This window comes from Carya illinoinensis, chromosome 1 (assembly GCF_018687715.1).
Source record: "Carya illinoinensis cultivar Pawnee chromosome 1, C.illinoinensisPawnee_v1, whole genome shotgun sequence".
NCBI classification, from domain to species: Eukaryota; Viridiplantae; Streptophyta; class Magnoliopsida; order Fagales; family Juglandaceae; genus Carya; species Carya illinoinensis.
Genome location: NC_056752.1, coordinates 58,022,910 through 58,043,203, shown reverse-complemented (window position 1 = coordinate 58,043,203; position 20,294 = coordinate 58,022,910). Strand labels below are relative to the sequence as shown.

Sequence of the window (20,294 nt, the reverse complement as noted above, 5' to 3'; positions counted from 1 at the left end):
CCCCGCCTTGCAGTGATAATGCCCTACAGGTGAGGGGGGCAGGCTGACCCCAAAGAGGCTCTATACTGTCTGGCTCTGCACTACATCACTATATTTAAAAAAATAATTTTTAGATATTTATATAAATATTATTATATTCATACAAATAAATATATTGTATATAGATATATACAATTTATTGAAGACTTGAAGTTGTATTCAAGTTATATAATAAGTCTCACATTGTTTAAATATGACTATTGTATTGTCTTGATCTACTATATAAATGTTGGCCTAAAAGACCAAGGCAATTCAAAATATAAATATATTGAGTTTAAATTCTTTTTGAATTTATAAATTTTAATTCATAACTTAAATTATAATTTGGGATCAAAAATATTTTTTTAGATCCAAAAAATAGTTTTTAGATTCAATGGGTTGGCCTAGGCCAGGGGCAAGGTGGATGAGGTTCTTAACCCTACCCCCTGCCACCATAGTGGGGGTCCCCGCCCCTGCCTCCCTCGGGTAAGGTTGAAAATCCTTTCCCCACATAGTGTTGAAAAAGGTCTATCCCGCCTTGCACCGTGTTAATAGCACCTCTATTTTTTAATTATTATTCATAAAATGTCTGAAATCATCTCACTATCTAAACGAAACCTTAGCTTATTGAACTTAAAAGTTATAAATGATGGTGTAGAAATCTTTACTTTTGGATTTAAAAACAATGATTGAGATTTGAAAAAGAAAAATCTAAGAGATTGACTGTTCGATAAATTCGAGAGTATATTCTTTTTAGTAGCTATCCTACCACATTGTTAATAGCCATCCTAACAACTTAACACCTCATTCACTTACACAAATAAGATAAGAGTTAAAAATTAACTAAAATATTATTTTTATTTAAAAATTTAAAAAAATTAAATCATTTATTATAATTTATGTTAAATTTTAAAAAAGAATTTTAATAATTAAATAAGATAAAATATGTAGAGGCCTAAAATGACCATACCAAATCTTTACCTATCACATCCCTCACTCACTTCTCGAATCCCAAGGGCACGTGCTTTTAGCCTCAAACATCTATCTTTTCTTGCAAACTTTGTTTAGTTCTTAGCCTGTCATCCCTTCTCCCAAAGATGATTAGATCTATGATATATTTTCAAGTTAAAGAAAAACTTTATCTATATGGGACAACTTCATAATGAAGATCATTCGATAGTCTTTTTGAGTGGCATATAGAAGGTCACAAAAGGAGCAATGGTGTTGGCTCGTGGTCAGAAAATTTGTACTCTATATATGACATCAGGATCAAGCAAAATGATTAATGCTACTGAAGCTGAGAATACTGCAGAGTTATGGCACTGCAGGCTTGATCACATGAGTCAAAAGGGATGAAGGTACTTCTATCAAAGGAAAAACTATTAGAGCTAAAGTTAGTTGATCTGAACATGTGTGAGAGTTGCATTCTAGGGAGCAAAAAATGGTCAATTTCTTTATGGGAGGTAGAGTTCTGAGGTCAAGAAATTTGGAACTTGTACACAGATTTGTGGGAACCTTCCCCAATCTCATCTCTTGTAGGTCTTCGATATTACCTCACTTTTATCGATGACTACAATAGAAAAGTATGGGTCTATTTCTTGAAAATAAATCTGATATGTTTGAAATATTCAAGAAATCTAAATAGACTTAAAGCTGAAATGGTTGAGGTTTGATAATGACAAAGGGTACATTGATGGAAGGTTCAAATAGTACTGTGTAGTGCACGATATTAGAATAAATAAGATGCAATTATCACTACAATTTATCTCATTAATCGAGGGTCGTATGTTTCTTTAGAGCGCAGACTACCCAAGGTGAAACCTTCCCATTTAGAAGTTTTTAGTTTTGTTTCCTATGTTCACATTGATTCTAATGCTCGTAACAAGTTTGACATCAAGTCAAGAAAGTGTTTCTTTATTGGCTATGAGGATTAGTCTTTTACCTATCGCTTTTGGAATGATCAGAGTAGGAAAGTTGTCAAAAGTAGGAATATAATCCTTAATAAGAAAGTCATGTATAAGCACAAGTCCAATGCAAAAGCAGATGCAACTCCTCACAAGTCTAAGTTTGTGAGCCTAAATAAACTTCCTAACATCATAATGCTGAGCAGAGGTGCAAATGACGGAGAGAGTAAGTCTAATGCATCAATCCCTATTGTTCCACAGTCAGATCCAGAGACATCTACACCTACATTTGTCATATGTCAATCTTTCACGATTATTAGACCTCTGCAGTGGTTCTCACCCACCTTGAATTACATTCTATTGAATGATGGTGGTAAGTTGCAAAGCTATAAGGAAACTTTGCAAGATGAGAATTCGAATAAGTGGGAGTCAGCAATGAAGGATGAGGCGGATCATCTGTTAGGAAAACAAACATGGGAGCTGACTTAACTTCCATCAAAGTAGAAGGCTCTGCACAACAAGTGGGTATATAAATTGAAAACTAAGAATGATGGTAGCAAGATGTATAAAGCTAGACTTATTATAAGTGTTTCAACATAAGAAAGGCATTGACTGCTTTACAGTCTTCTCTCTAGTTGTGAAAATCAATAATCAGGTTAGTATCGGGAATAGTGGCTACATAAGACTTATATTTTGAGCAATTAGATGTGAAAATAACATTTTTTCATAGCGATTTAAAAAAAGACATCTACATGCATCAACCAAAGGGATTCACAGTACAAGAGAAAGAGAATCAAGTTTGCAAACTAAAGAAGAGCTTGTATGGTGGTCTAAAACAAACTCCAAGATAGTGGTATAGAAAATTTGACAACCTCATGTGCAATTCAGGGTACATCAAATGTTAAAAAAACCATAATTGCTACGTTAGGTATTTTGACAACTCTTATATCATTCTACTGTTGTATGTGGATTATATGCTCATTGAAGGGTCTAGCACTAAGGAGATCAACAATCTAAAGAAGCAATTATCGAAAAGGTTTGCAATGAAGGATTTTGGAGTTGCAAAGCAAATTCTTGGTATGAAAATTATCATAGATAGAGTCAAATATACATTAAGACTTTCACAAGCAGGATATGTGAAAAGAGTGCTTAACAAGTTCAATATGGACAAAGTTAAAATAGTGGGTACACTTTTAGGAAGTCACTTCAAATTTGGCAAAGATCAGTTACCAAAGTCAAAAGAGGAACGTGATTGCATGAGTAAGGTATCCTAGGCTTTAGCTATTTGTTCTCTTATGTACACTATGGTCTGTACTAGACTAGACATTGTCCATGCAATAAGAGTTGTGAGTAGGTACATGAAGAATCCAAGAAAACAGAATTAGGAGGCAGTAAAGTGGATTCTGAGGTAGTTGAGGGGTTTCTCATTTATGCATCTTTGTTTTACTTGAGTAAGTTTGAAACTGCAGAGTTATGTTGATGCTAACTTAGCTGGTTACACTAGTAGTCGAAACAGTACTACATGTTTTGTATATACTTTGGGTGGTACTGCTGTGTCTTGGAGTTCAAACTTACATAAGACTGTTGCACTGTCAGGTTGAGTATGTTGTTGTATCGGAGGCTTCAATAGAAATGATTTTGTTACAAATTTTCTTGGAAGAGTTGGAAGAATGAGAATGGTACTCTTCGTAGTGACTGTCAAAGTGTCATATTCCTTACCAAGAATCCTACATTTCATTCCAAGACCAAAGATATTGAAATAAGGTATCATTTTATTCAATCTCTTCTTGATAATAGCCAGTTGATACTTGAGAAAATTTATAGACGTAAGAACCCTATAAATATGTTGACTAAGGGTGTTACACTTGAGAAACAAAAGTTGTGTAAAATTTCAGTTATTCTTCTAGCTTGAGGACAAGAACTATGAGTTATAGAGGTGGAGTGTTTTAGTTTTGGAGACAGGTGGTTGATACATGCGATCGTACTAATTTCCAAGTGGGAGAATTGTTGGGTTTGTAAAGGTTGGTTCATGACTTGAGAGAAGGTGAACCTAAGATAAAGAGTTCACTTGAGCGAATAACCCGATAATTTTTTTTTTTTTAACAGGGTTTCACTACATACTCTATAGATATGTATTATAGCCCTCTTAATAATACATGAGAGTGAACAGTTTGACCACACATTGTACTTGTAATTTTTTCAAGAGAATAAAATCATCTACAATTCCATGGACACATGTACATTGTCAAACCACAGAGTCATCAGTGTTTTTTAACTACTCCTCAAGAATGGTTAGAGCATTATTATAGACCTTATATTTTTTGTTTCTTCGATCGGGGGGAAAAATAGGGAATAGAGGCGCAATTCAGCTCAAAACGATAAAGAGACTGGCTCGAACTCACATCTGTCCTTAATCTTGGAGAGGACCACATAAGGAACCCCCAGACGAAGGCTACAATATGATCTCTGCTCTGCTGACACATAGTAACTAAATAGTGTTTCAATCATTTATAATCAATACTGTCAACCCTCGAGGACCCCAAAATTGATGTGATCACTTCTTGACATGGGATCCTCATTAAACATCAAATAGAAGATCCTCCAAACATCCTACAAAAGGGGAGCTCCCTCCCCCAATCTGAGGTACGGTAAGTAGGCACTAAAAATCACACAAGAATGAGAAAAATGACAAAAATAAGATCTCCATCGCTAACTTGAGAGTTTGAGGTTCTTCCACTGGCATGCAAGTGGGTCTTTAATGAGTTCATTCAATTGGTAGTACTCATTTAATGTCCAGGACCGAATGTGATCCCCAATTGGTAGTACTCATTTCCCATTGGAAAGCTTGTTTCCCCCTCTCTATGGTGACTATTTCGGACTCCCAAGTGCATTGATCCTGGACCGTGTGTGTTCCCTAATTGGTAGTACTCATTTCCCATTGGAAAGCTTGTTTCCCCTTCTCTATGGTGACTACTTCGGACTCCAAATGCACCTAGCGTTCTTAACGGTCCTTGCATGGAACAATAATTCTTGGCGTACACAGTATACATGCTGACATTCTCGTGCAAGACGAGAGAGGGAGGATTCAAGATACATAAAGTATCCAATGACAGAAGTAAGCTTTTAAAAAAATAAATAAATAATAGTAGACTTGAAACTTCAAATGAATAAGCAAACACAACTTTAGACTCAAAAATGTCCAAGCAGTGCCTAGCTGTTACATAACTATTACACCTATACTACAGTATTTAGCCAACTCTTTACAGAATTAATTGGATCGGATAAAATCTCAACATATCAAATGCAATTCATCAGGCAAAAGTTATAATCGATCCCTTCATGTTCAAAGCAGCAACCTGAATTAGCGATTGGTCATCTTCAAATTCTTTTATGCCCATTCTATTTTCATCTGGAATTTCTCTCGACGTCAGCGATAGGATTAGACCTTTATTGAACTAACTTGCTGAGTTTCCCCTGTAAGGGTTGCAGATATGGGAACATTATGTCTGCATGAGATCCATAATAACGAGAAAAAATTTCACTGACTCGATTTATGTTCTTGACAGCACCACGATCCCCCATGGATAGCTGAATAGATGAAAGCTTCACAAGTTCATATCCAATGACAATGTGATTCGGACCATAGAGCTTTTCCAAAATCTGCCAAACAAAAAACTACCATAATCAGATCTGCATTTCGTTACTTATCAGGGCTGTGACTGACAAAAGGCTAATTTTGCCTGCATCGTATTAATGCAAAGGTAATCCTCCTTTCCTATTCGCAATGTGAACTACAAAAAGAATTGAACTTCTTCTAACAGGTGCAAAATAGTGATATCAAATAAATTGTTTATTACCAAACCCCTTTTTTATATTGTAATTACCAACCCAATCATTATTATCCATGCAAGGCTCCGTAACGATCACTCTTGTGGTACTTTTAAGGTAAAATACACAATAAAAAACTATTAAGAGGTGCCCAAATCTTTTTCCTTTTTATCAGTAAGAGTTGCCCGATCAAAAAATATCCCTCAGGTGTCTGTCTACTCCCATAAAAAAAAAAAAAAAATCCCACAGCTATCCACGACAATTTAATTCAAGTAGCCTTGGTCATTGTCACAAAAAATATATCAATGGTAAATCAATCCCAAAAGTTCCAAAAACATTCGCACCAATTGTATAGGTCCAGCTTTTATCTTAAGCCTGACACTTTCGTAGGTCCAAACTCACTCCACTCAACTTCACTATTGTACTGTATAGCCTACAACCAGGGCAGAGAAGTTTTATGGCCATTTTTGCCTCCTCCCTTAATGGAAGGTTCTTTCTATAATACCTTTGAAATGGGCAGGTTTTTATGTGTTCTGTCCCGGCAGATATTGAAGGTAACCATCACTACACTTTATTTTTCTGTTAGACTCTTCATCATTGATGGAAAATTGGAAGGAAATAAGTTGGAATGTATTTATTTCAAAATATAGGACAGTTAGCATTCTGAATTTTGAAAAGAAAATATTAGATGATCCCATGATTGGTTGGCTGATGTTCAATGGTGTATATTCTTGACAGGTATATATACTGTGGTAGCTTAGAAAATATATATTGCAGTTATGTAATGATTGTCAATGGTAACGTAAATAGAATCTGAATCTACCGGATTGGGTTCTATTAAATTGACGATGTTAGTTTTGAGAAATTAATTGAATAAATGATTTATCGAAAGGCACGCTGGCTGTAGAAGGTTTTATTTTTACGGAGAATAGAACCAATTTCAGATGGGATAAATGAAAAACACCATGCCCAGCGGGGTGTGTTATAAATTTAGAATATTGTGGTCCCAATATGTATGAGTATTCCCAAATTTATTTAGAGGTTGTCCAACTCGCTTTAGGGAAAATTTATTGAGTTTTAGTTGTGGATATTAGTTAAAAGCTTGCTCAACCGTGATGTAGGTTTTAATATCTTTTAGTTGGCTTTGGTTTAGGTTCGGAGCAATTACCTCGTAAATTGAAGGAGCATTTGGTTGATGTTATTGCAAACGAAGCAAGTAGGTTCTTCATGGGTTTTTATAAAATCTAGTTACTCTTGCTAATTTAAGACTATGCACGTCGGGTTCAAAATTTTAGCATGTTATAAATTCTGTCTACGTGCATCTTTTTATGCTATTTTGGATATGCCTATGAGGGAAGGCACAAATTTTTGGGAATCATATATGCTGGTCATACTTCGAATATCCTTGTGTAATATCTTGAGATGTGATTGAGTCGCTCAAAATAGGATTGAGTGGAATCTAGTCCGTGACTCCGTACACCCAACATTTTCTCTCTGTACACCCAAAATTCCGATGATGAAAAGTGATAATTTTTCTTTCCAGTGACATTTTGGTGCATGCAACAGCAAGATTGTGATTGAGTTTAGAGTTTATAGGAGTGTTCATAATGGGGTTTCTTAAACATGTAGTGATAGAATCCAAAGTTTTTACAATATCGAAGGATGGGAGCTCTATGCTTATTACTAAGAAAAGCTGGAAGGTGGTGAAGGAGTCAAGGCTGTGTTGCCTTTGGTGCAGTAGGTTGCTAAAGCACCGGAACAGTGCTTAAAGGAAGAAAGAAAGGACTTCTACACCATGGCAAGGGAAGGAAATCGGAACTTCATAGCACAAGGTGTTTGAATGCTCGCGGTCGCTACATGGCATTAGTGGAATACGGTGGTGGTAGTAGGAGCAATTTTATATTCATACCATAGAAGGAGGGGGGTCAGGATGAAGGAGGTTGGTGGAGGCACTATGGGAGTTCGTGACTGACACGAGAGGTATTAGTCAGAACAAAGGTGGGACAACAATAAGGCAGGAGGTGGCGGTGGTACAAACAAAACAACATTCGTACAGGGAGGCTTTGGAGACGATGAAACTTCACAAGGAGGTTTACGGCGGAGACACGGCGCCATGGAAGCTAGAAGAGGAACCCACGCAAGACAAGGCGACAGGCATGGGGCTGGCAAAGCTCCTTGTACCACAGGTATAGCTAGTACAATGTGGAAAGGTGGTGGCGCACGAGCATGTTGTTGGCCTGGTAGAGGAGGGGGGATGTACATGGTATGCTTCTGGACTTGAGGACACAACTGATAGAGTTGCAGGAGAAAGTGGAGGTTTTGCTATGGTATGAAGAGGAGAAAGGTGGGCTCGATATGGGCCTAGGCTCGGAAGCAAGAGGACCTAGAACAGTTACAACAGAAGAGCAACTGAAAGGGGGGAAAAGTGAGCCTGGGCTCGACTTTTGCTGGACCTAGTAGTGGTATAATAACTGGGCTGCTGAAAACAAAGCAGGTGGGCAGTGAGATTGTTTCTCAGCCCGTGGGGCAAAATGCAAGCAAAGAACCAATCGGGACCCAACCCACCTGGAGAATCAGAACAAAGGTCCAAGGCTCTCCACCGGTAGGAGTCTGGTAACCTTTCCGAAAAAAGCTCCAATCACTTCGCGATAGGCTAAAGAGCCTTTGACAAAGGCCCATAGGGTAACGGCGACAATGGGGGAGGTGACAACAAACGTCTCTGAAACGGCTCCTGACATTTCCTTACCACTGTGTGGCGGATCTTCGGTGCAACAAAGCCAAACAACAGTGACAAGGAAGTAGTTTTCATCGTCTCTCCATAGCATCTGTTCCAGCAAAGACCACACAAAATATGGATGAAAGTTGTGACTTGTTTTCAAAGGAAGAAAGTGACACAGGAGCAGATGATGGGTCTTCCAGGAGCCTTATCTCGATGCAGGGCTTCTCTGAATGGGAGTGCAGAAACCTTTTTGTGGAGGAGAAGATGAGGATGTTGTTGGTTTTGCAATGGGCCACCAGGGAGGCATAGCCCATACCCCTTAATTGTATGCTCCTAGACCAGTCTAATGTCTCAGAATGGGTTCTTCATAAGGTAAAGGAAATTCAACATCGTGTGGGGATGGAGTGTGAGGATTTTGAGGAACAATTTATGGCTTTGCTTATAGCCATTGAAGTCGGTCATGCTCAGCTTAAGAAATCAAATTCCAAAAACTAGAGGGAGCTAAAGAGATTAACGTAGTCTATTAACTATGAGGGCAGCTCAAGTCAAGAGAGATCTAAAGGGAAGGGAATACTACCTGCTTTATGAAGCCCAAAATTATTTCTTGGAATGTCTGAGGGCTTAACAAGGCAAATAAGCGTCTCCGAATCAAACATTTGCTTCGTGAGGGGAAGGCGAACATCGTATGCTTTCAAGAAACTAAATTGAAATATATTACAAGAAGAATTGTTATAAGTATGTGGAGTTGTACATATGTGGATTATACTTATCTTGCATTTGATAGGGCTTCGGGAGGTGTGTTAGTGATGTGGGATAGATGAGTGGTGGAGAAAATTGAGGAACTCATAGGGGAGTACACAGTAGCGTGTTTTGTTAGGAGTGTAAGACGACTTTACGTAGGCTTTTGCTGGTATTTACAGGCCAAATTTGGACAGCAACAAAAGTCAATTATGGGAAGAACTAGGTGGAATACATAGCTAATGGGAATTACCATGATGCATAGGCAGTGATCTTAATGTTATAAGGTTTCCAAGTGAACATTCAGAAGAAAGTAGACTGCAACCAGCATTGACTGAATTCTCGGAGTTTATTTTCAACTTGAGTTTGGTGGACATCCCTCTCATGGGTGGGGCATTCACGTGGTCCAATAATCATATGCGGTCTAGATTGGACAGATTTTTAGTTTCATTGGAGTGGGAAGCACATTATCCAGATGTATTTCAAAAAAGGTTGTCTCATCTCTATTCGGATCATTTTCCTATTATGCTTGATTGTGGTGGTATCTAAGGAGGGCGTCGGTAATTTAAATTTGAAAACATGTGGCTGAAAACTAAAGGTTTTGTGGACAGGGTTATGCAATGGTGATCCTCATGACACCACTAGTTTCATTCTTACAGGTAAATTGAAAGTTTTAAAAGAATATTATAAGCTCTGGAATACACAAATCTTTGGTGACATAGGTGAACGTAAGAAGTCCATGTTAGAAGAGCAACATGAGTTAGAGAGGATACAAGAGGGTCGGGTACTTTCCTTGGAAAAGAACTATCTCGCAAGTAAGAAGTGGTCTCTGGATTAGAGATGATTATTTTATTAGAAGAGATCTTGTGGCGCAAAAAATCTAGAGCATTGTGGTTGAAAGAAGGGAATCAAAGTACAAAATTCTTTCATAGAGTTGCTAACTCTCACAGGAGAACCAATACCATTGAGATGTTGAATATAAATGGTGCGGCATGTACAGAGGCCCATAAAGTCTCTTGGTTGGAGAGGCCCTTTGAGGAGACGAAGGTTCACAGCGTGGTGGGAAAAATGGCCAAAGACAAAGCACCTAAGTCTAGATGGATTTTCTACGTGATTCTTCCAAAATTGTTGGGAAATGGTGAAGGAAGATTTAATGAAGGTTTTCCAGGAGTTGTTTTTGGTTGGAAAATTTGAGAAGAGCCTCAATGCCCACTTTTATAGCACTAATTCCCAGGAAGATTGGGGCATCAAAGGTAAAAGATTTTCAGCCCATTAGTCTAGTAAATAGGTTGTATAAGATCATCTCCAAAGTGCTCGCAAACTGCCTAGGGAGGTTTTAGGGAAGATCACAACAAAACCCCAAAACGCATTTGGACAAGGTAGGCAAATCCTAGTCTAAGTTCTCATTGCCAATGAATGCTTAGATGGTAGACAAAAATCTGGTGACCCAGGGATCCTATGTAAGTTAGATATGTAGAAGGCATACAATTATTAAGGCTTGAGACAAGGGGATCCACTATCCCCACTCCTCTTTTTCATTGTTATGGAGACACTTAGCAGACTGACCTCGGCTTTGGTTCAGAAGGGTTTTATGGCTGGACTCTCAGTTAGTGATCTACCAACCGGGTTATTATTAACATTTCCCACTTCTTGTTTGCAGATGATAAACTTGTTTTCTGTGAGGCAAAACAAAACCAGATGCAGGCACTAAGGGCACTCTTCCTCTGTTTTGAAGCGGCATTAGGTTTGAAAGTAAATTTTGATAAATCAGATTTAGTTTTAGTTGGTAATGTTTGCAACATTCAGCAGATGGCTAACACTCTTGGACGTAAGGTCTCTGCCCTTCCTATGAATTACCTGGGTCTACCGTTGGGGGCTGCCTCAAGGGCTATACCAACATGGGATACAGTGATTGAGAAGATTAAACGAAGATTGGAGGGCTAGAAGAGGCTATACTTGTCAAAAGGTGGCGGGTCACTTTAATCAAAAGTAATTTGTCTAATCTACTAACGTATTTTTATCTCTTTTCTCAGTTCCAGAAAGTGTGGCAACTTGGATTGAGAAACTTCACAGGGACTTCCTTTGGAGTGGTATGGGGGATGACTCAAATTTCATCTAGTCAAATGGGATAAGCAATGTTCCCCAATTTCTTCAAAAGGGTTGGGAATTAGAAATCTGACGATTTTCAATCGAGCATTATTCGGGAAATCGTTGTGGCAATATAATATGGAACTAGAAGCCTTATGGAAGTTGGTGATTGATTGCAAATATGTAAGTTTTTTTTTTTTTTTTTTTGGGGGGGGGGGGGGGGGGGTTGCACTAGACAGGTTAGTGGGGCTTATGGAGCAGGGATCTAGAATCATATCAGTCAAGGGTTTTTTTTTTTGGGGGGGGGGGGGGGGGGGGGGGGGGGGGTGCTCACTCGTCATGCTAAAATTGTGTTAAGAGATGACTCTAGAATAAAATTCTGGAGTGACATATGATGTGGAAATAATGCCCAAAAAGACTCATTCCCCTCAGTATTCTGGATTGCATGTGAGAAAGAAGCTTTAGTGGTTGATTTTATGGTAATAGTTGGGGATCAAATACAATGGAACATTGACTTTAGTAGCGCAGCCCAAGATTGGGAAGTTGGCAATTTTGAGGACTTTTTTCAGCTTCTGCACTCCTTGAGACTGAGCAACCAAGGAAATGACACGATGTGGTGCCACAAGTAAAAGCACATTTTCAGTTCATTCCTTCTATAAGTCTCTCACACAGGAACAGAACATTCGATTTCCATAGAGGAGGATCTGGTGCAATAAGGTGCCTCCCAAAGCTACACTCTTTGCATGGACAACTTCTCTGGGTAAGATCTTGACGACGGATAATTTGCGGAAATGCAGGTGACCATAATCAATTGGTGCTGCATATGCAAGAAGACTATGGATCATCTCCTACTACATTGTGAGGTTTTAGAGCGCTATGGGATGAGGTGTTCAGCATATGTTAACTTGGGTGGTGCCCACCACAATGGTGGCACTTTTGGCTAATTGGACAATTTACGAGGTATTCCACAAATCTCAGTCGTGTGGAAGATGGTTCCAATTTGTATTCTATGATGCTTATGGCAGGAGCGAAATGAAACGACTTTTGAAGTCAAGGAGCACTCATTTGAGGATCTTAGATCTCTTTTTGTTAGAACCTTATTCCTATGGGATATAGCTGTAGATTTTAATGGCCTAAGCCTCCATGACTTTCTTCTTTCCATTTCTTCATTCTAGATAGGTGATTCCTCTTGTATACCAATTTGTATACTTGGGCTATGCCTATTATTAATACAATCGTTTATTTATCAAAAAAAAAAAAAAAAAATTCTTAAAAGATTTTGTTTTGTGAGACAACTAGTATATTCATCACTGTACCTATGACAATTAATTTATGTTTGGTATATCGATGCCTTAGTGGCATCTATGATGTCTTTGTGACATATAGATATATGTGTGATATAAACCCTCGTGGCATTGTGATCTTTTCACAAGATCATGATATCTATTTGGTATTTTAGATGCATGTACATCTATTTGTGATTAAGTAATACTACATATAGTCACTTTTGGGTACTTCCTGGGCACTCCTTTGATGTGATTGGCTACCTCAATTTTTTTTATATACAATCAATCACATTAGTAGAGTGTATAAAAGAGTACGCAAAAGTGACTATACATAGAATTTTTGTTTGTGACTTCCCTTGTCACGTGGCTTGGATAATATGTTTTCAGCTCAACTTTACTATTTGGGAATGATTTCATGTTTCGTATTTCTCTTATATTATTGTGGTTGGAGAATATAGATATAATTAAAATTGTCATTTCCCCACCCCCATTCACTATGATACTTAATGAGCACGTGGCAACTCACTCTCAGTATTTCTTACTCTTTTAGAGAATCCATCTGACAAATTATCGGGCAAGGTGGAGTTGCTATGTGAAGACTTGAGGGTTTAGATAGCTATGGATTTTGTTTTGGATTACCTATATATCGTTATGTTATTAAAGTCAATGAATTGTACTTGGGATTTAAGTTACGTTATTGGGTTATAGTTGCTCTGACAAATTCTTTGGGAATGATCATATTGGAGTATTTTATTACAGTTTTGAGTATTGTTGAGAATATTTGCATTGAAAAGTAAGGCTTGAGAAAGTTGTAAAAGGGGAGAAAGTCCATCTTTCAGACAGGACACTGTCAGTTATAAATTCGGGGCATTAAAACCTGTTCCTTGGCCCCATGGGGATCGCCAATATCATACCTTACTAATCCTAAATCGTCCTCCCATGCAGTGCTAATCTCCATAGAACGATTCACCATATTCAGTTGCAGCACACTATGACTCCTGTAATGATGGATATTTTACCTCAATTGATGTTTTACAATGGTCCACAGCCAGTTGTAATTCTCCAACCAAACAAAATGCCTCAGCTAGAATGTCCTCTACCTGCAAATATCACATCATATACAGTCATTGATGTAGCCAGCTGGTCAAACTAACTAAACCACAAAATCAGTAAGAAATTTTCTGTCAGTTCAGCAACCAGTACTTAATTCCATGTGCTGGGAGCTTAGCAATCTCTACTGCTAATTATTTGACTCCAAACAGTATTTGATTCCCAATGACACTTATTTTTAATGTGCATTGTTTGGATTCCTCTCTTATTAATTATTATCCATCTAGGGGTCATTCGTTACTTTACAGCAAGATCTTATTGTTGCAGCATCTTTTGGCAGCATCAGTCATGCACACTAACTTCAGTTGTACTCTATGCCCCATGTATGTTCTCGGTACTACTATGCATGGTAGATGGGGTTACTGACATCCAGTGTGGAAAAACACTTGTCACCACTCAGTAACTTTAGTAAACACTTCTATTTGCAATGATTTAAAATAGATGGCATTATCGTAAAGAAAAAAAAAAAAAAAAAGGAGATGGAGAGGAGGGTTACTAGAACTCACTTCAGAAATGCGCTTGTTATATGCATGCAAAGTTGATCTTAGCAGACAAAGAGAATTCAGTGCAGCCGTAAGGACAGTGCTTGAGATTTCTCCTGAAACCATTGTATCCTTCAACCTGTAGAGTATTGATATACAAACTGAAGGTGAAACATGCATAACTATGGATGTAAAAGCACACGTGCTGATATATCTAACTGTGCAAAATGCAGAATTTAATTTCACCATGGATGTTTAATCATACAGATTGAAGGAAGAAGGTTAAAGCAATCACAGATTAATATCGGTTAGTATACAGCAAAGTTTGGCTAGCATAAACTTGGCACTGAATGCAAAGTACCAACTCTTGTTAGGTGATCTGGTAGGATTAAAAAGAACGTAGTTGAGCATGTTAAAATCATGAAGCTTTAATTAGAACCATGCAACATGCCTTGTTATGGAAATCCAAGCTCTATTCACTGCAGCAAATGAAGATTCCAGATCACAATAAGAATCACACTTCAAACAATATCCAGGATCAATAGGAAGGGAGCCATTGCTTGGAAGGCATTTTAACATATCAACCTGAAAAAACATTGAGAATTTCAGCAAGAGGAAAGAAAGTAGAATTTTTTTCCTAAGTACAGAGTCCACCTTGCCTCTCAGGGACAAGTAAATAGTGTCCATTAAGAACGTCCAAATGCAATAAAAGACCATGATTACGTACATTATACCACATCATTACCCAAAATTGACATCTAGAGTACCTGCATATAGGGCTCCAAGGTGCTTATTCCGGTGGCACTTTGGACGTGCCTAGTTTTCTGTTTTTCACAGTTGACTACACAGCTATCCAACACTATGCCGGGACAATTTGGACTGACACAATGAAAAGCATTGAGAATAAGGTCAGAGAGATTCACTTCTGCACAAGCTCTGCACTCACATCTAAATGAGTACTCATCTTTTAGAAACTTTAGACGATCTTTACAGTCCCACTGGCCAACCTGTAAAACAAAACCATAATTTTAATATTAGAACTAGCTATTTCTCATCACATTTAGTTCAAAAAGATGAGGAAATTGCTGCTTGGTTGCCAAGTGCAGGCAAAGTCAATTCCCGCTTTCTAAGTTACTATAACTTGTTGAACAAAAAATTAAATGGGGAGGGAGGGAGAGAGAAAGAGATCAGCAGCATTTATTGACAGAGAGGTCCTAGTTGTCAAGAGTGAATACCTGTGGACCATATGACAATTCCAGGGGACACCCTACCGCCACAAACTCAGTTGTTCGTATAAAAAGGGAACGTGACACGAAATACACACCAATGTTTGGTTGGCAAGAATGGTTGAACAAACTGCCAACTCTATAAATAGCTTGACCTACTTTGACCTATGAGAGTGACAACAATTACAAACACATGCAATAATCACATATAAATGAAAAATCCAACTATTGTCAACAAAGTACAAAAGTATATTATTACAGAGTTTGCAGTGATAAATCACAACGAGATATTGCAGATAGGAAATGGAAAGAGGGAAAAAACGACACACCCCATACACAAACCTGCTCCACATTACTAGTTAAAGAAACCTCACTGTGTGAAAATTTTCCGAACTGATGCAGTGGACCATTAACATCAGCTGATTTCATACGAAAAATTGTCATAGAATTCACCCTAATTTGAGATATAAGTATGACAATCTGCATCAACAGAAGAAAATGAAATAAATAACATGAAATCTTTGGGACTAATGACTATCACTGAAATATTGATAATCCTAAAAATACATGATAATTATTACAAGCCATACATGACGATCCTGAATCGAAAAATGATAAATACTATTTGAACCATTAGTGCATGATGTACAGTGACCTAGTAAAATAAATTGATATATAAATAATCAGTAGCGTGTAAGGGAAAAAATTCTGCCATAGAGTTTTTTTTTTTATAAGTAAAAATTCTGCCATAAAGTTTAGGTTAAAAAATTTGACACCATTAAGCATATTAAATGTTATGTGACATTAACGTCCCTAGTTTTAAAGATTGGAAGAAGAATGTGTTTGCAACAATGACATAGTGAGCATAGGAGGAGAAGCTTGTCTTCAACCATTGAGATCTTATAAACAAACTGTTTCTTGTTGGAGGGGAAAGAGAATTCAAGATTGGATGAAGCCTATTTTGCTTCAAGCATTTTCACCCTTCTATCAACGAATTACCTCTATAGGACTTGATGGAGTGAGATGAGTGATAGTTCGTGTTTGCAATCTCAAAATGGAATTTGTAATTTTGTAGTGCTTCTATATTCAAAGGTCATGTTTGGAAACAAAGAGTTTTTGAAGATGTTATTAAAAGTTTCATACTCCCAATCCAAACATCTTTACACCAGGACAATCCAATCATCAAAATATCTCATCTCAATTTCCATAACGAACAAAAACCAAAACAACTTTCACGAAACTCCAAGAAACCTCACAAAAATTTTCTTCCCAAACCTATTTTCAATAGGCCCCACCACTTTTTTTTCGGTAAACAAGATTTTATTGACCATAAAAATAGGCAAGAGCCCAAGTATACGGGACAAATACAAGAGCAATGCCTAAGCATGCTAGTTTAGGGAACAAGGAATTCATGAAAAGTCATGACATGAAAATCAATTACAATCGACCAATGGAGTTAAAGTATTGACAAATAAGTTTCAAAGCTCATCCATTGACCACTCTCGATCTTCAAAACTTCTTTGATTCCTCTCCCTCCAAGTACATCACCATAAACATGTTGAAACCATCTTCCATATTGATGCAATATGAGAATTGCCCCGAATGCCTCTTTAAGAAGCTAGGAGGTCAATTACCCTTCTCGGCAAAAATACTTCATTCCACAATGTCATGGCAGCTCACAATGAAGTAGTAGATGGTCAACGGACTCTCCGCTCTTTTTGCACATACAACACCAATCCATTATTACAATTCAACATTTCCCTTTTTTTTTTTTTTTTGATAAATACAATTCAACATTTCCTTTAGTTGTCTAGGGTGAGGATCTCCCCAAGCAAGCCGTCCATACAAAAAAAGATTGCCTTTAGGGGTGCCTTTGTCTTCCAAATACTCTTCCATGGGAATGGATTTGTATTGTGAATCATCATGGCTTGGTAGAAAGAGTGGACTGTGATCTTCCTTTTCTTAGAGGGGCACCAAAAAATCTTGTCTTCGACTCCCCCCAACAAACAGGTGGAGTACACTTAGTCATAGAACTCCGAAAAAGCATCAATTTCCCAATCTTGTGCATCTCTGAGGAATGTGACATTCCATTGGGGAATACCATAGGACATGATTAAGAGGTCTACAATCGAGGCTTCTTTCATTCTTGCTATACCATAAACTTGTGGATAAGTTTCCTTAAGTGCCCTATCGACACACCATACATCATGCCAAAATTTAATTTTAGATCCATCACCCACAGTAAAGTGGATACTTCTTGAATATGCGTCCGAACCTCTTCTCATGGGCTACTCCACAAGGCCCACTCCTCACTGGAAAACCATCCTCCCCATGGGAACCATCCTCCCCATGGTTCCCCATGCTTCAATTCAATGACAATTCTCCATAAGGCCCCCCGTTCATTGTGGTATCTCCATAGTCATGGCGAACCATGGCAAGTTCCGAATACCTAATCCTCCTAGTCCTTGAATAGGAGAGCATATTATGGCCCATTTCACCAAGTGAAATTTAAACTCGTCATTTATCACCCCAAAAACATAGTAAGAAGTCACGTTAGAGTTTCTCCATGCGATTAGCCACCTCTGTGGGGAGCGGAAAAAATGATAGGAAGCAGGTTGGCAAATTGGAAATAGTATTTTTTATTAGGTGACCCTACCACCTTTGGATAAATACATCATCTTCCAACTAGACAATTTCAGCTCCATTTTTTCTAGAATATCATCCAAAATAGATTTTGATTTGAACAGAGCACCCAACGGGGGGCCAAGATATATCATAGGAAGCTGAGACATCTTGCATACCAAAATGGAAGCCATACTCTCCACATTCTAGGAACATCCCCCACCAAAACTACTTCGGTTGACCTTCAACCCTGATACAGCTTCAAAGCATAAAAGGAGAGCCCTCAAAGCTCAACCCTACCACTTCTTAATATCACAATAAAATGTTCCATTAGGTTAGCCATATATTGTGTATTATCAACAATTTCCACAGAAGGTGGTAAGATGATGTCTTGAGCAGTTACAGTGCTGCAATCTTGTGGTCAATGAGGTCTTCCATTCCAAAAGATATTTTCATATGACTCTTTCTCCCACTTATCGTCTCTCTGTGGGACCTCTTCAACTCAGTGCTTTATAGATAGGCATTTTTATTGAGAATAAGGTCCCACCTTAAACTGAATATAGGAAACCAAAATGACTTCCAGCTTCACTAAATAGTCTTTTATCAATGCTATTATAACTTCTTTTTTTCAAAAGTGGGGGCGGAGTAGGTAGAGGAGGGAAAATGTTTATGTCATAAGCATAAGGCTAAAATGCCTTATGAAGGAATATAAGCTAAAGGAATCTGTGAAGGACACAGATTCAACTTTTGGTGGGAGAAAGTAGGGGGCATATTTTGAAGTGACAATCAAAATCAGCCATTTTGAATCTGAAAAATTATCTTAAGAATTAACTATTTAGTTCTAAATAATATATTGGGGAAAATACACTTTTATTACCCTCAAACTCACTCATTTTACAATGTGCCATTCAAGCTACCACTTTCAACCCACTAAACCATCAAACTACCACTTCCAATCAAATATCAGCCCCCTTTCAATTCTATTATTAAGATAGATGAAAAATAGTGCCATGGCACAATCTTGCCTGTCAAATCTCCCTTAAACTATTTAGTAGTTTGAGGGTGTAGTGGGTTGAAAGCAGTAGTTTGCATACCAGGTTTAGAAAGGGATGATAGTTTGGGAGTGCAAAATAGATTTTCTCTCATATATAAATTTTATACACACAATATTAGGGGTGAAAAACAGTCAATCCGGACCGGAGAAACCAACTGGACCAACCGTTTCAGTCTGGACCGGACCGGACCAACCATGGGACCAGTCGGTCTTGGTCCAAGGTTTTGTAGATTTTCAGTTTTCTGTCCGGCCCCAAGGTAGGGTTTTCCTAGACCAGACCGACCGAATAGGAAAATGTATTTTTTTATTTTTAAATATATTTTATATAATAATTGTATAATTAATTATATAATTTTCATCTAAACTATTAGTACATTAACAATATAAAATTTTAAATATGTAATTACAAATTACTATTCTATTAATTAACTAATGTATATTATCAATTCAGCATTAACTAATTAGTAATTACTGACATCTACATCTATGATCTAAATAAAGTTATTAGATAAATTTTTTATACCTAAGTTGTAACTTGTAAGTAAATATAAAGCAATTATTATTAATGTAAATTTTAATTAGCTAATATATGATATCAATTAACTAACCTATCACCAATTCACCATTAACTAATTATTAACATCTACATCTACATCTACGATCTAATTAAAGTTACTAGATAAATTATTTGTAAAATAACTAAGTTGGAAGTAAATATAAAGCATGTATAGACCTATGGATAATTCAATTATTTAAGCTTCATATACAAAATGTAAAAAGTTTAATATAGCTCATTAATACATTGACATACTCTTTACTAATTATATAAGTTAATGATGTAATTTTCATCTAATTTATTATCATTGACCATATAAATATTTTTTAATGAGTTAGTTACATAATCTACATTAATAATTCACTTAATTTTAATTTAGTAATTTAAATAAAAACTTTTATTAATTTATTTGGAAAAAAAAAAAAAATTGGACTGGACTGAACAGACTGACTGGACTGGACTAACTAGATGTTTGGTCCGGTCCAGTCCGGGAAAAATGATGGAATTTCGGTACCCTGACTATATAGTAATATAGTGAGATAAAGAATACAATTACATTGAATTTGCATTGTGCAGGTCCAAAAGACCTGTCAATGGATAGTATATGCTTATGATTTCACCATTTAAATCAAACTGCAACAACTTTTTTCTAGGTGATTAACT

At 37.2% G+C, this 20,294-nt stretch overlaps 1 protein-coding gene across 7 annotated transcripts in view; it reads right to left on the bottom strand.

Moving 5' to 3' along the window:
• Nucleotides 1–5,043: 5,043 nt before the first annotated feature.
• Nucleotides 5,044–20,294, bottom strand: part of LOC122292962 (SET and MYND domain-containing protein 4) — a 39,774-nt gene continuing 24,523 nt past the window's right edge. For 5 of the 7 annotated variants that reach the window (XM_043101574.1, XM_043101551.1, XM_043101559.1 and 2 more), the window contains 7 exons: nt 15,742–15,879; nt 15,409–15,564; nt 14,941–15,180; nt 14,625–14,758; nt 14,198–14,312; nt 13,601–13,681; nt 5,044–5,582 (listed from right to left, as the gene is read on the bottom strand). In XM_043101574.1, the coding sequence (XP_042957508.1) occupies nt 5,370–5,582; nt 13,601–13,681; nt 14,198–14,312; nt 14,625–14,758; nt 14,941–15,180; nt 15,409–15,564; nt 15,742–15,879 (1,077 nt within the window). In that variant the 3' untranslated portion in view covers nt 5,044–5,369. Of the gene's footprint in view, nt 5,583–13,495; nt 13,682–14,197; nt 14,313–14,624; nt 14,759–14,940; nt 15,181–15,408; nt 15,565–15,741; nt 15,880–20,294 lie in introns of all 7 variants that reach the window. The other 2 variants (XM_043101567.1, XR_006237084.1) reach the window with 2 other exon arrangements.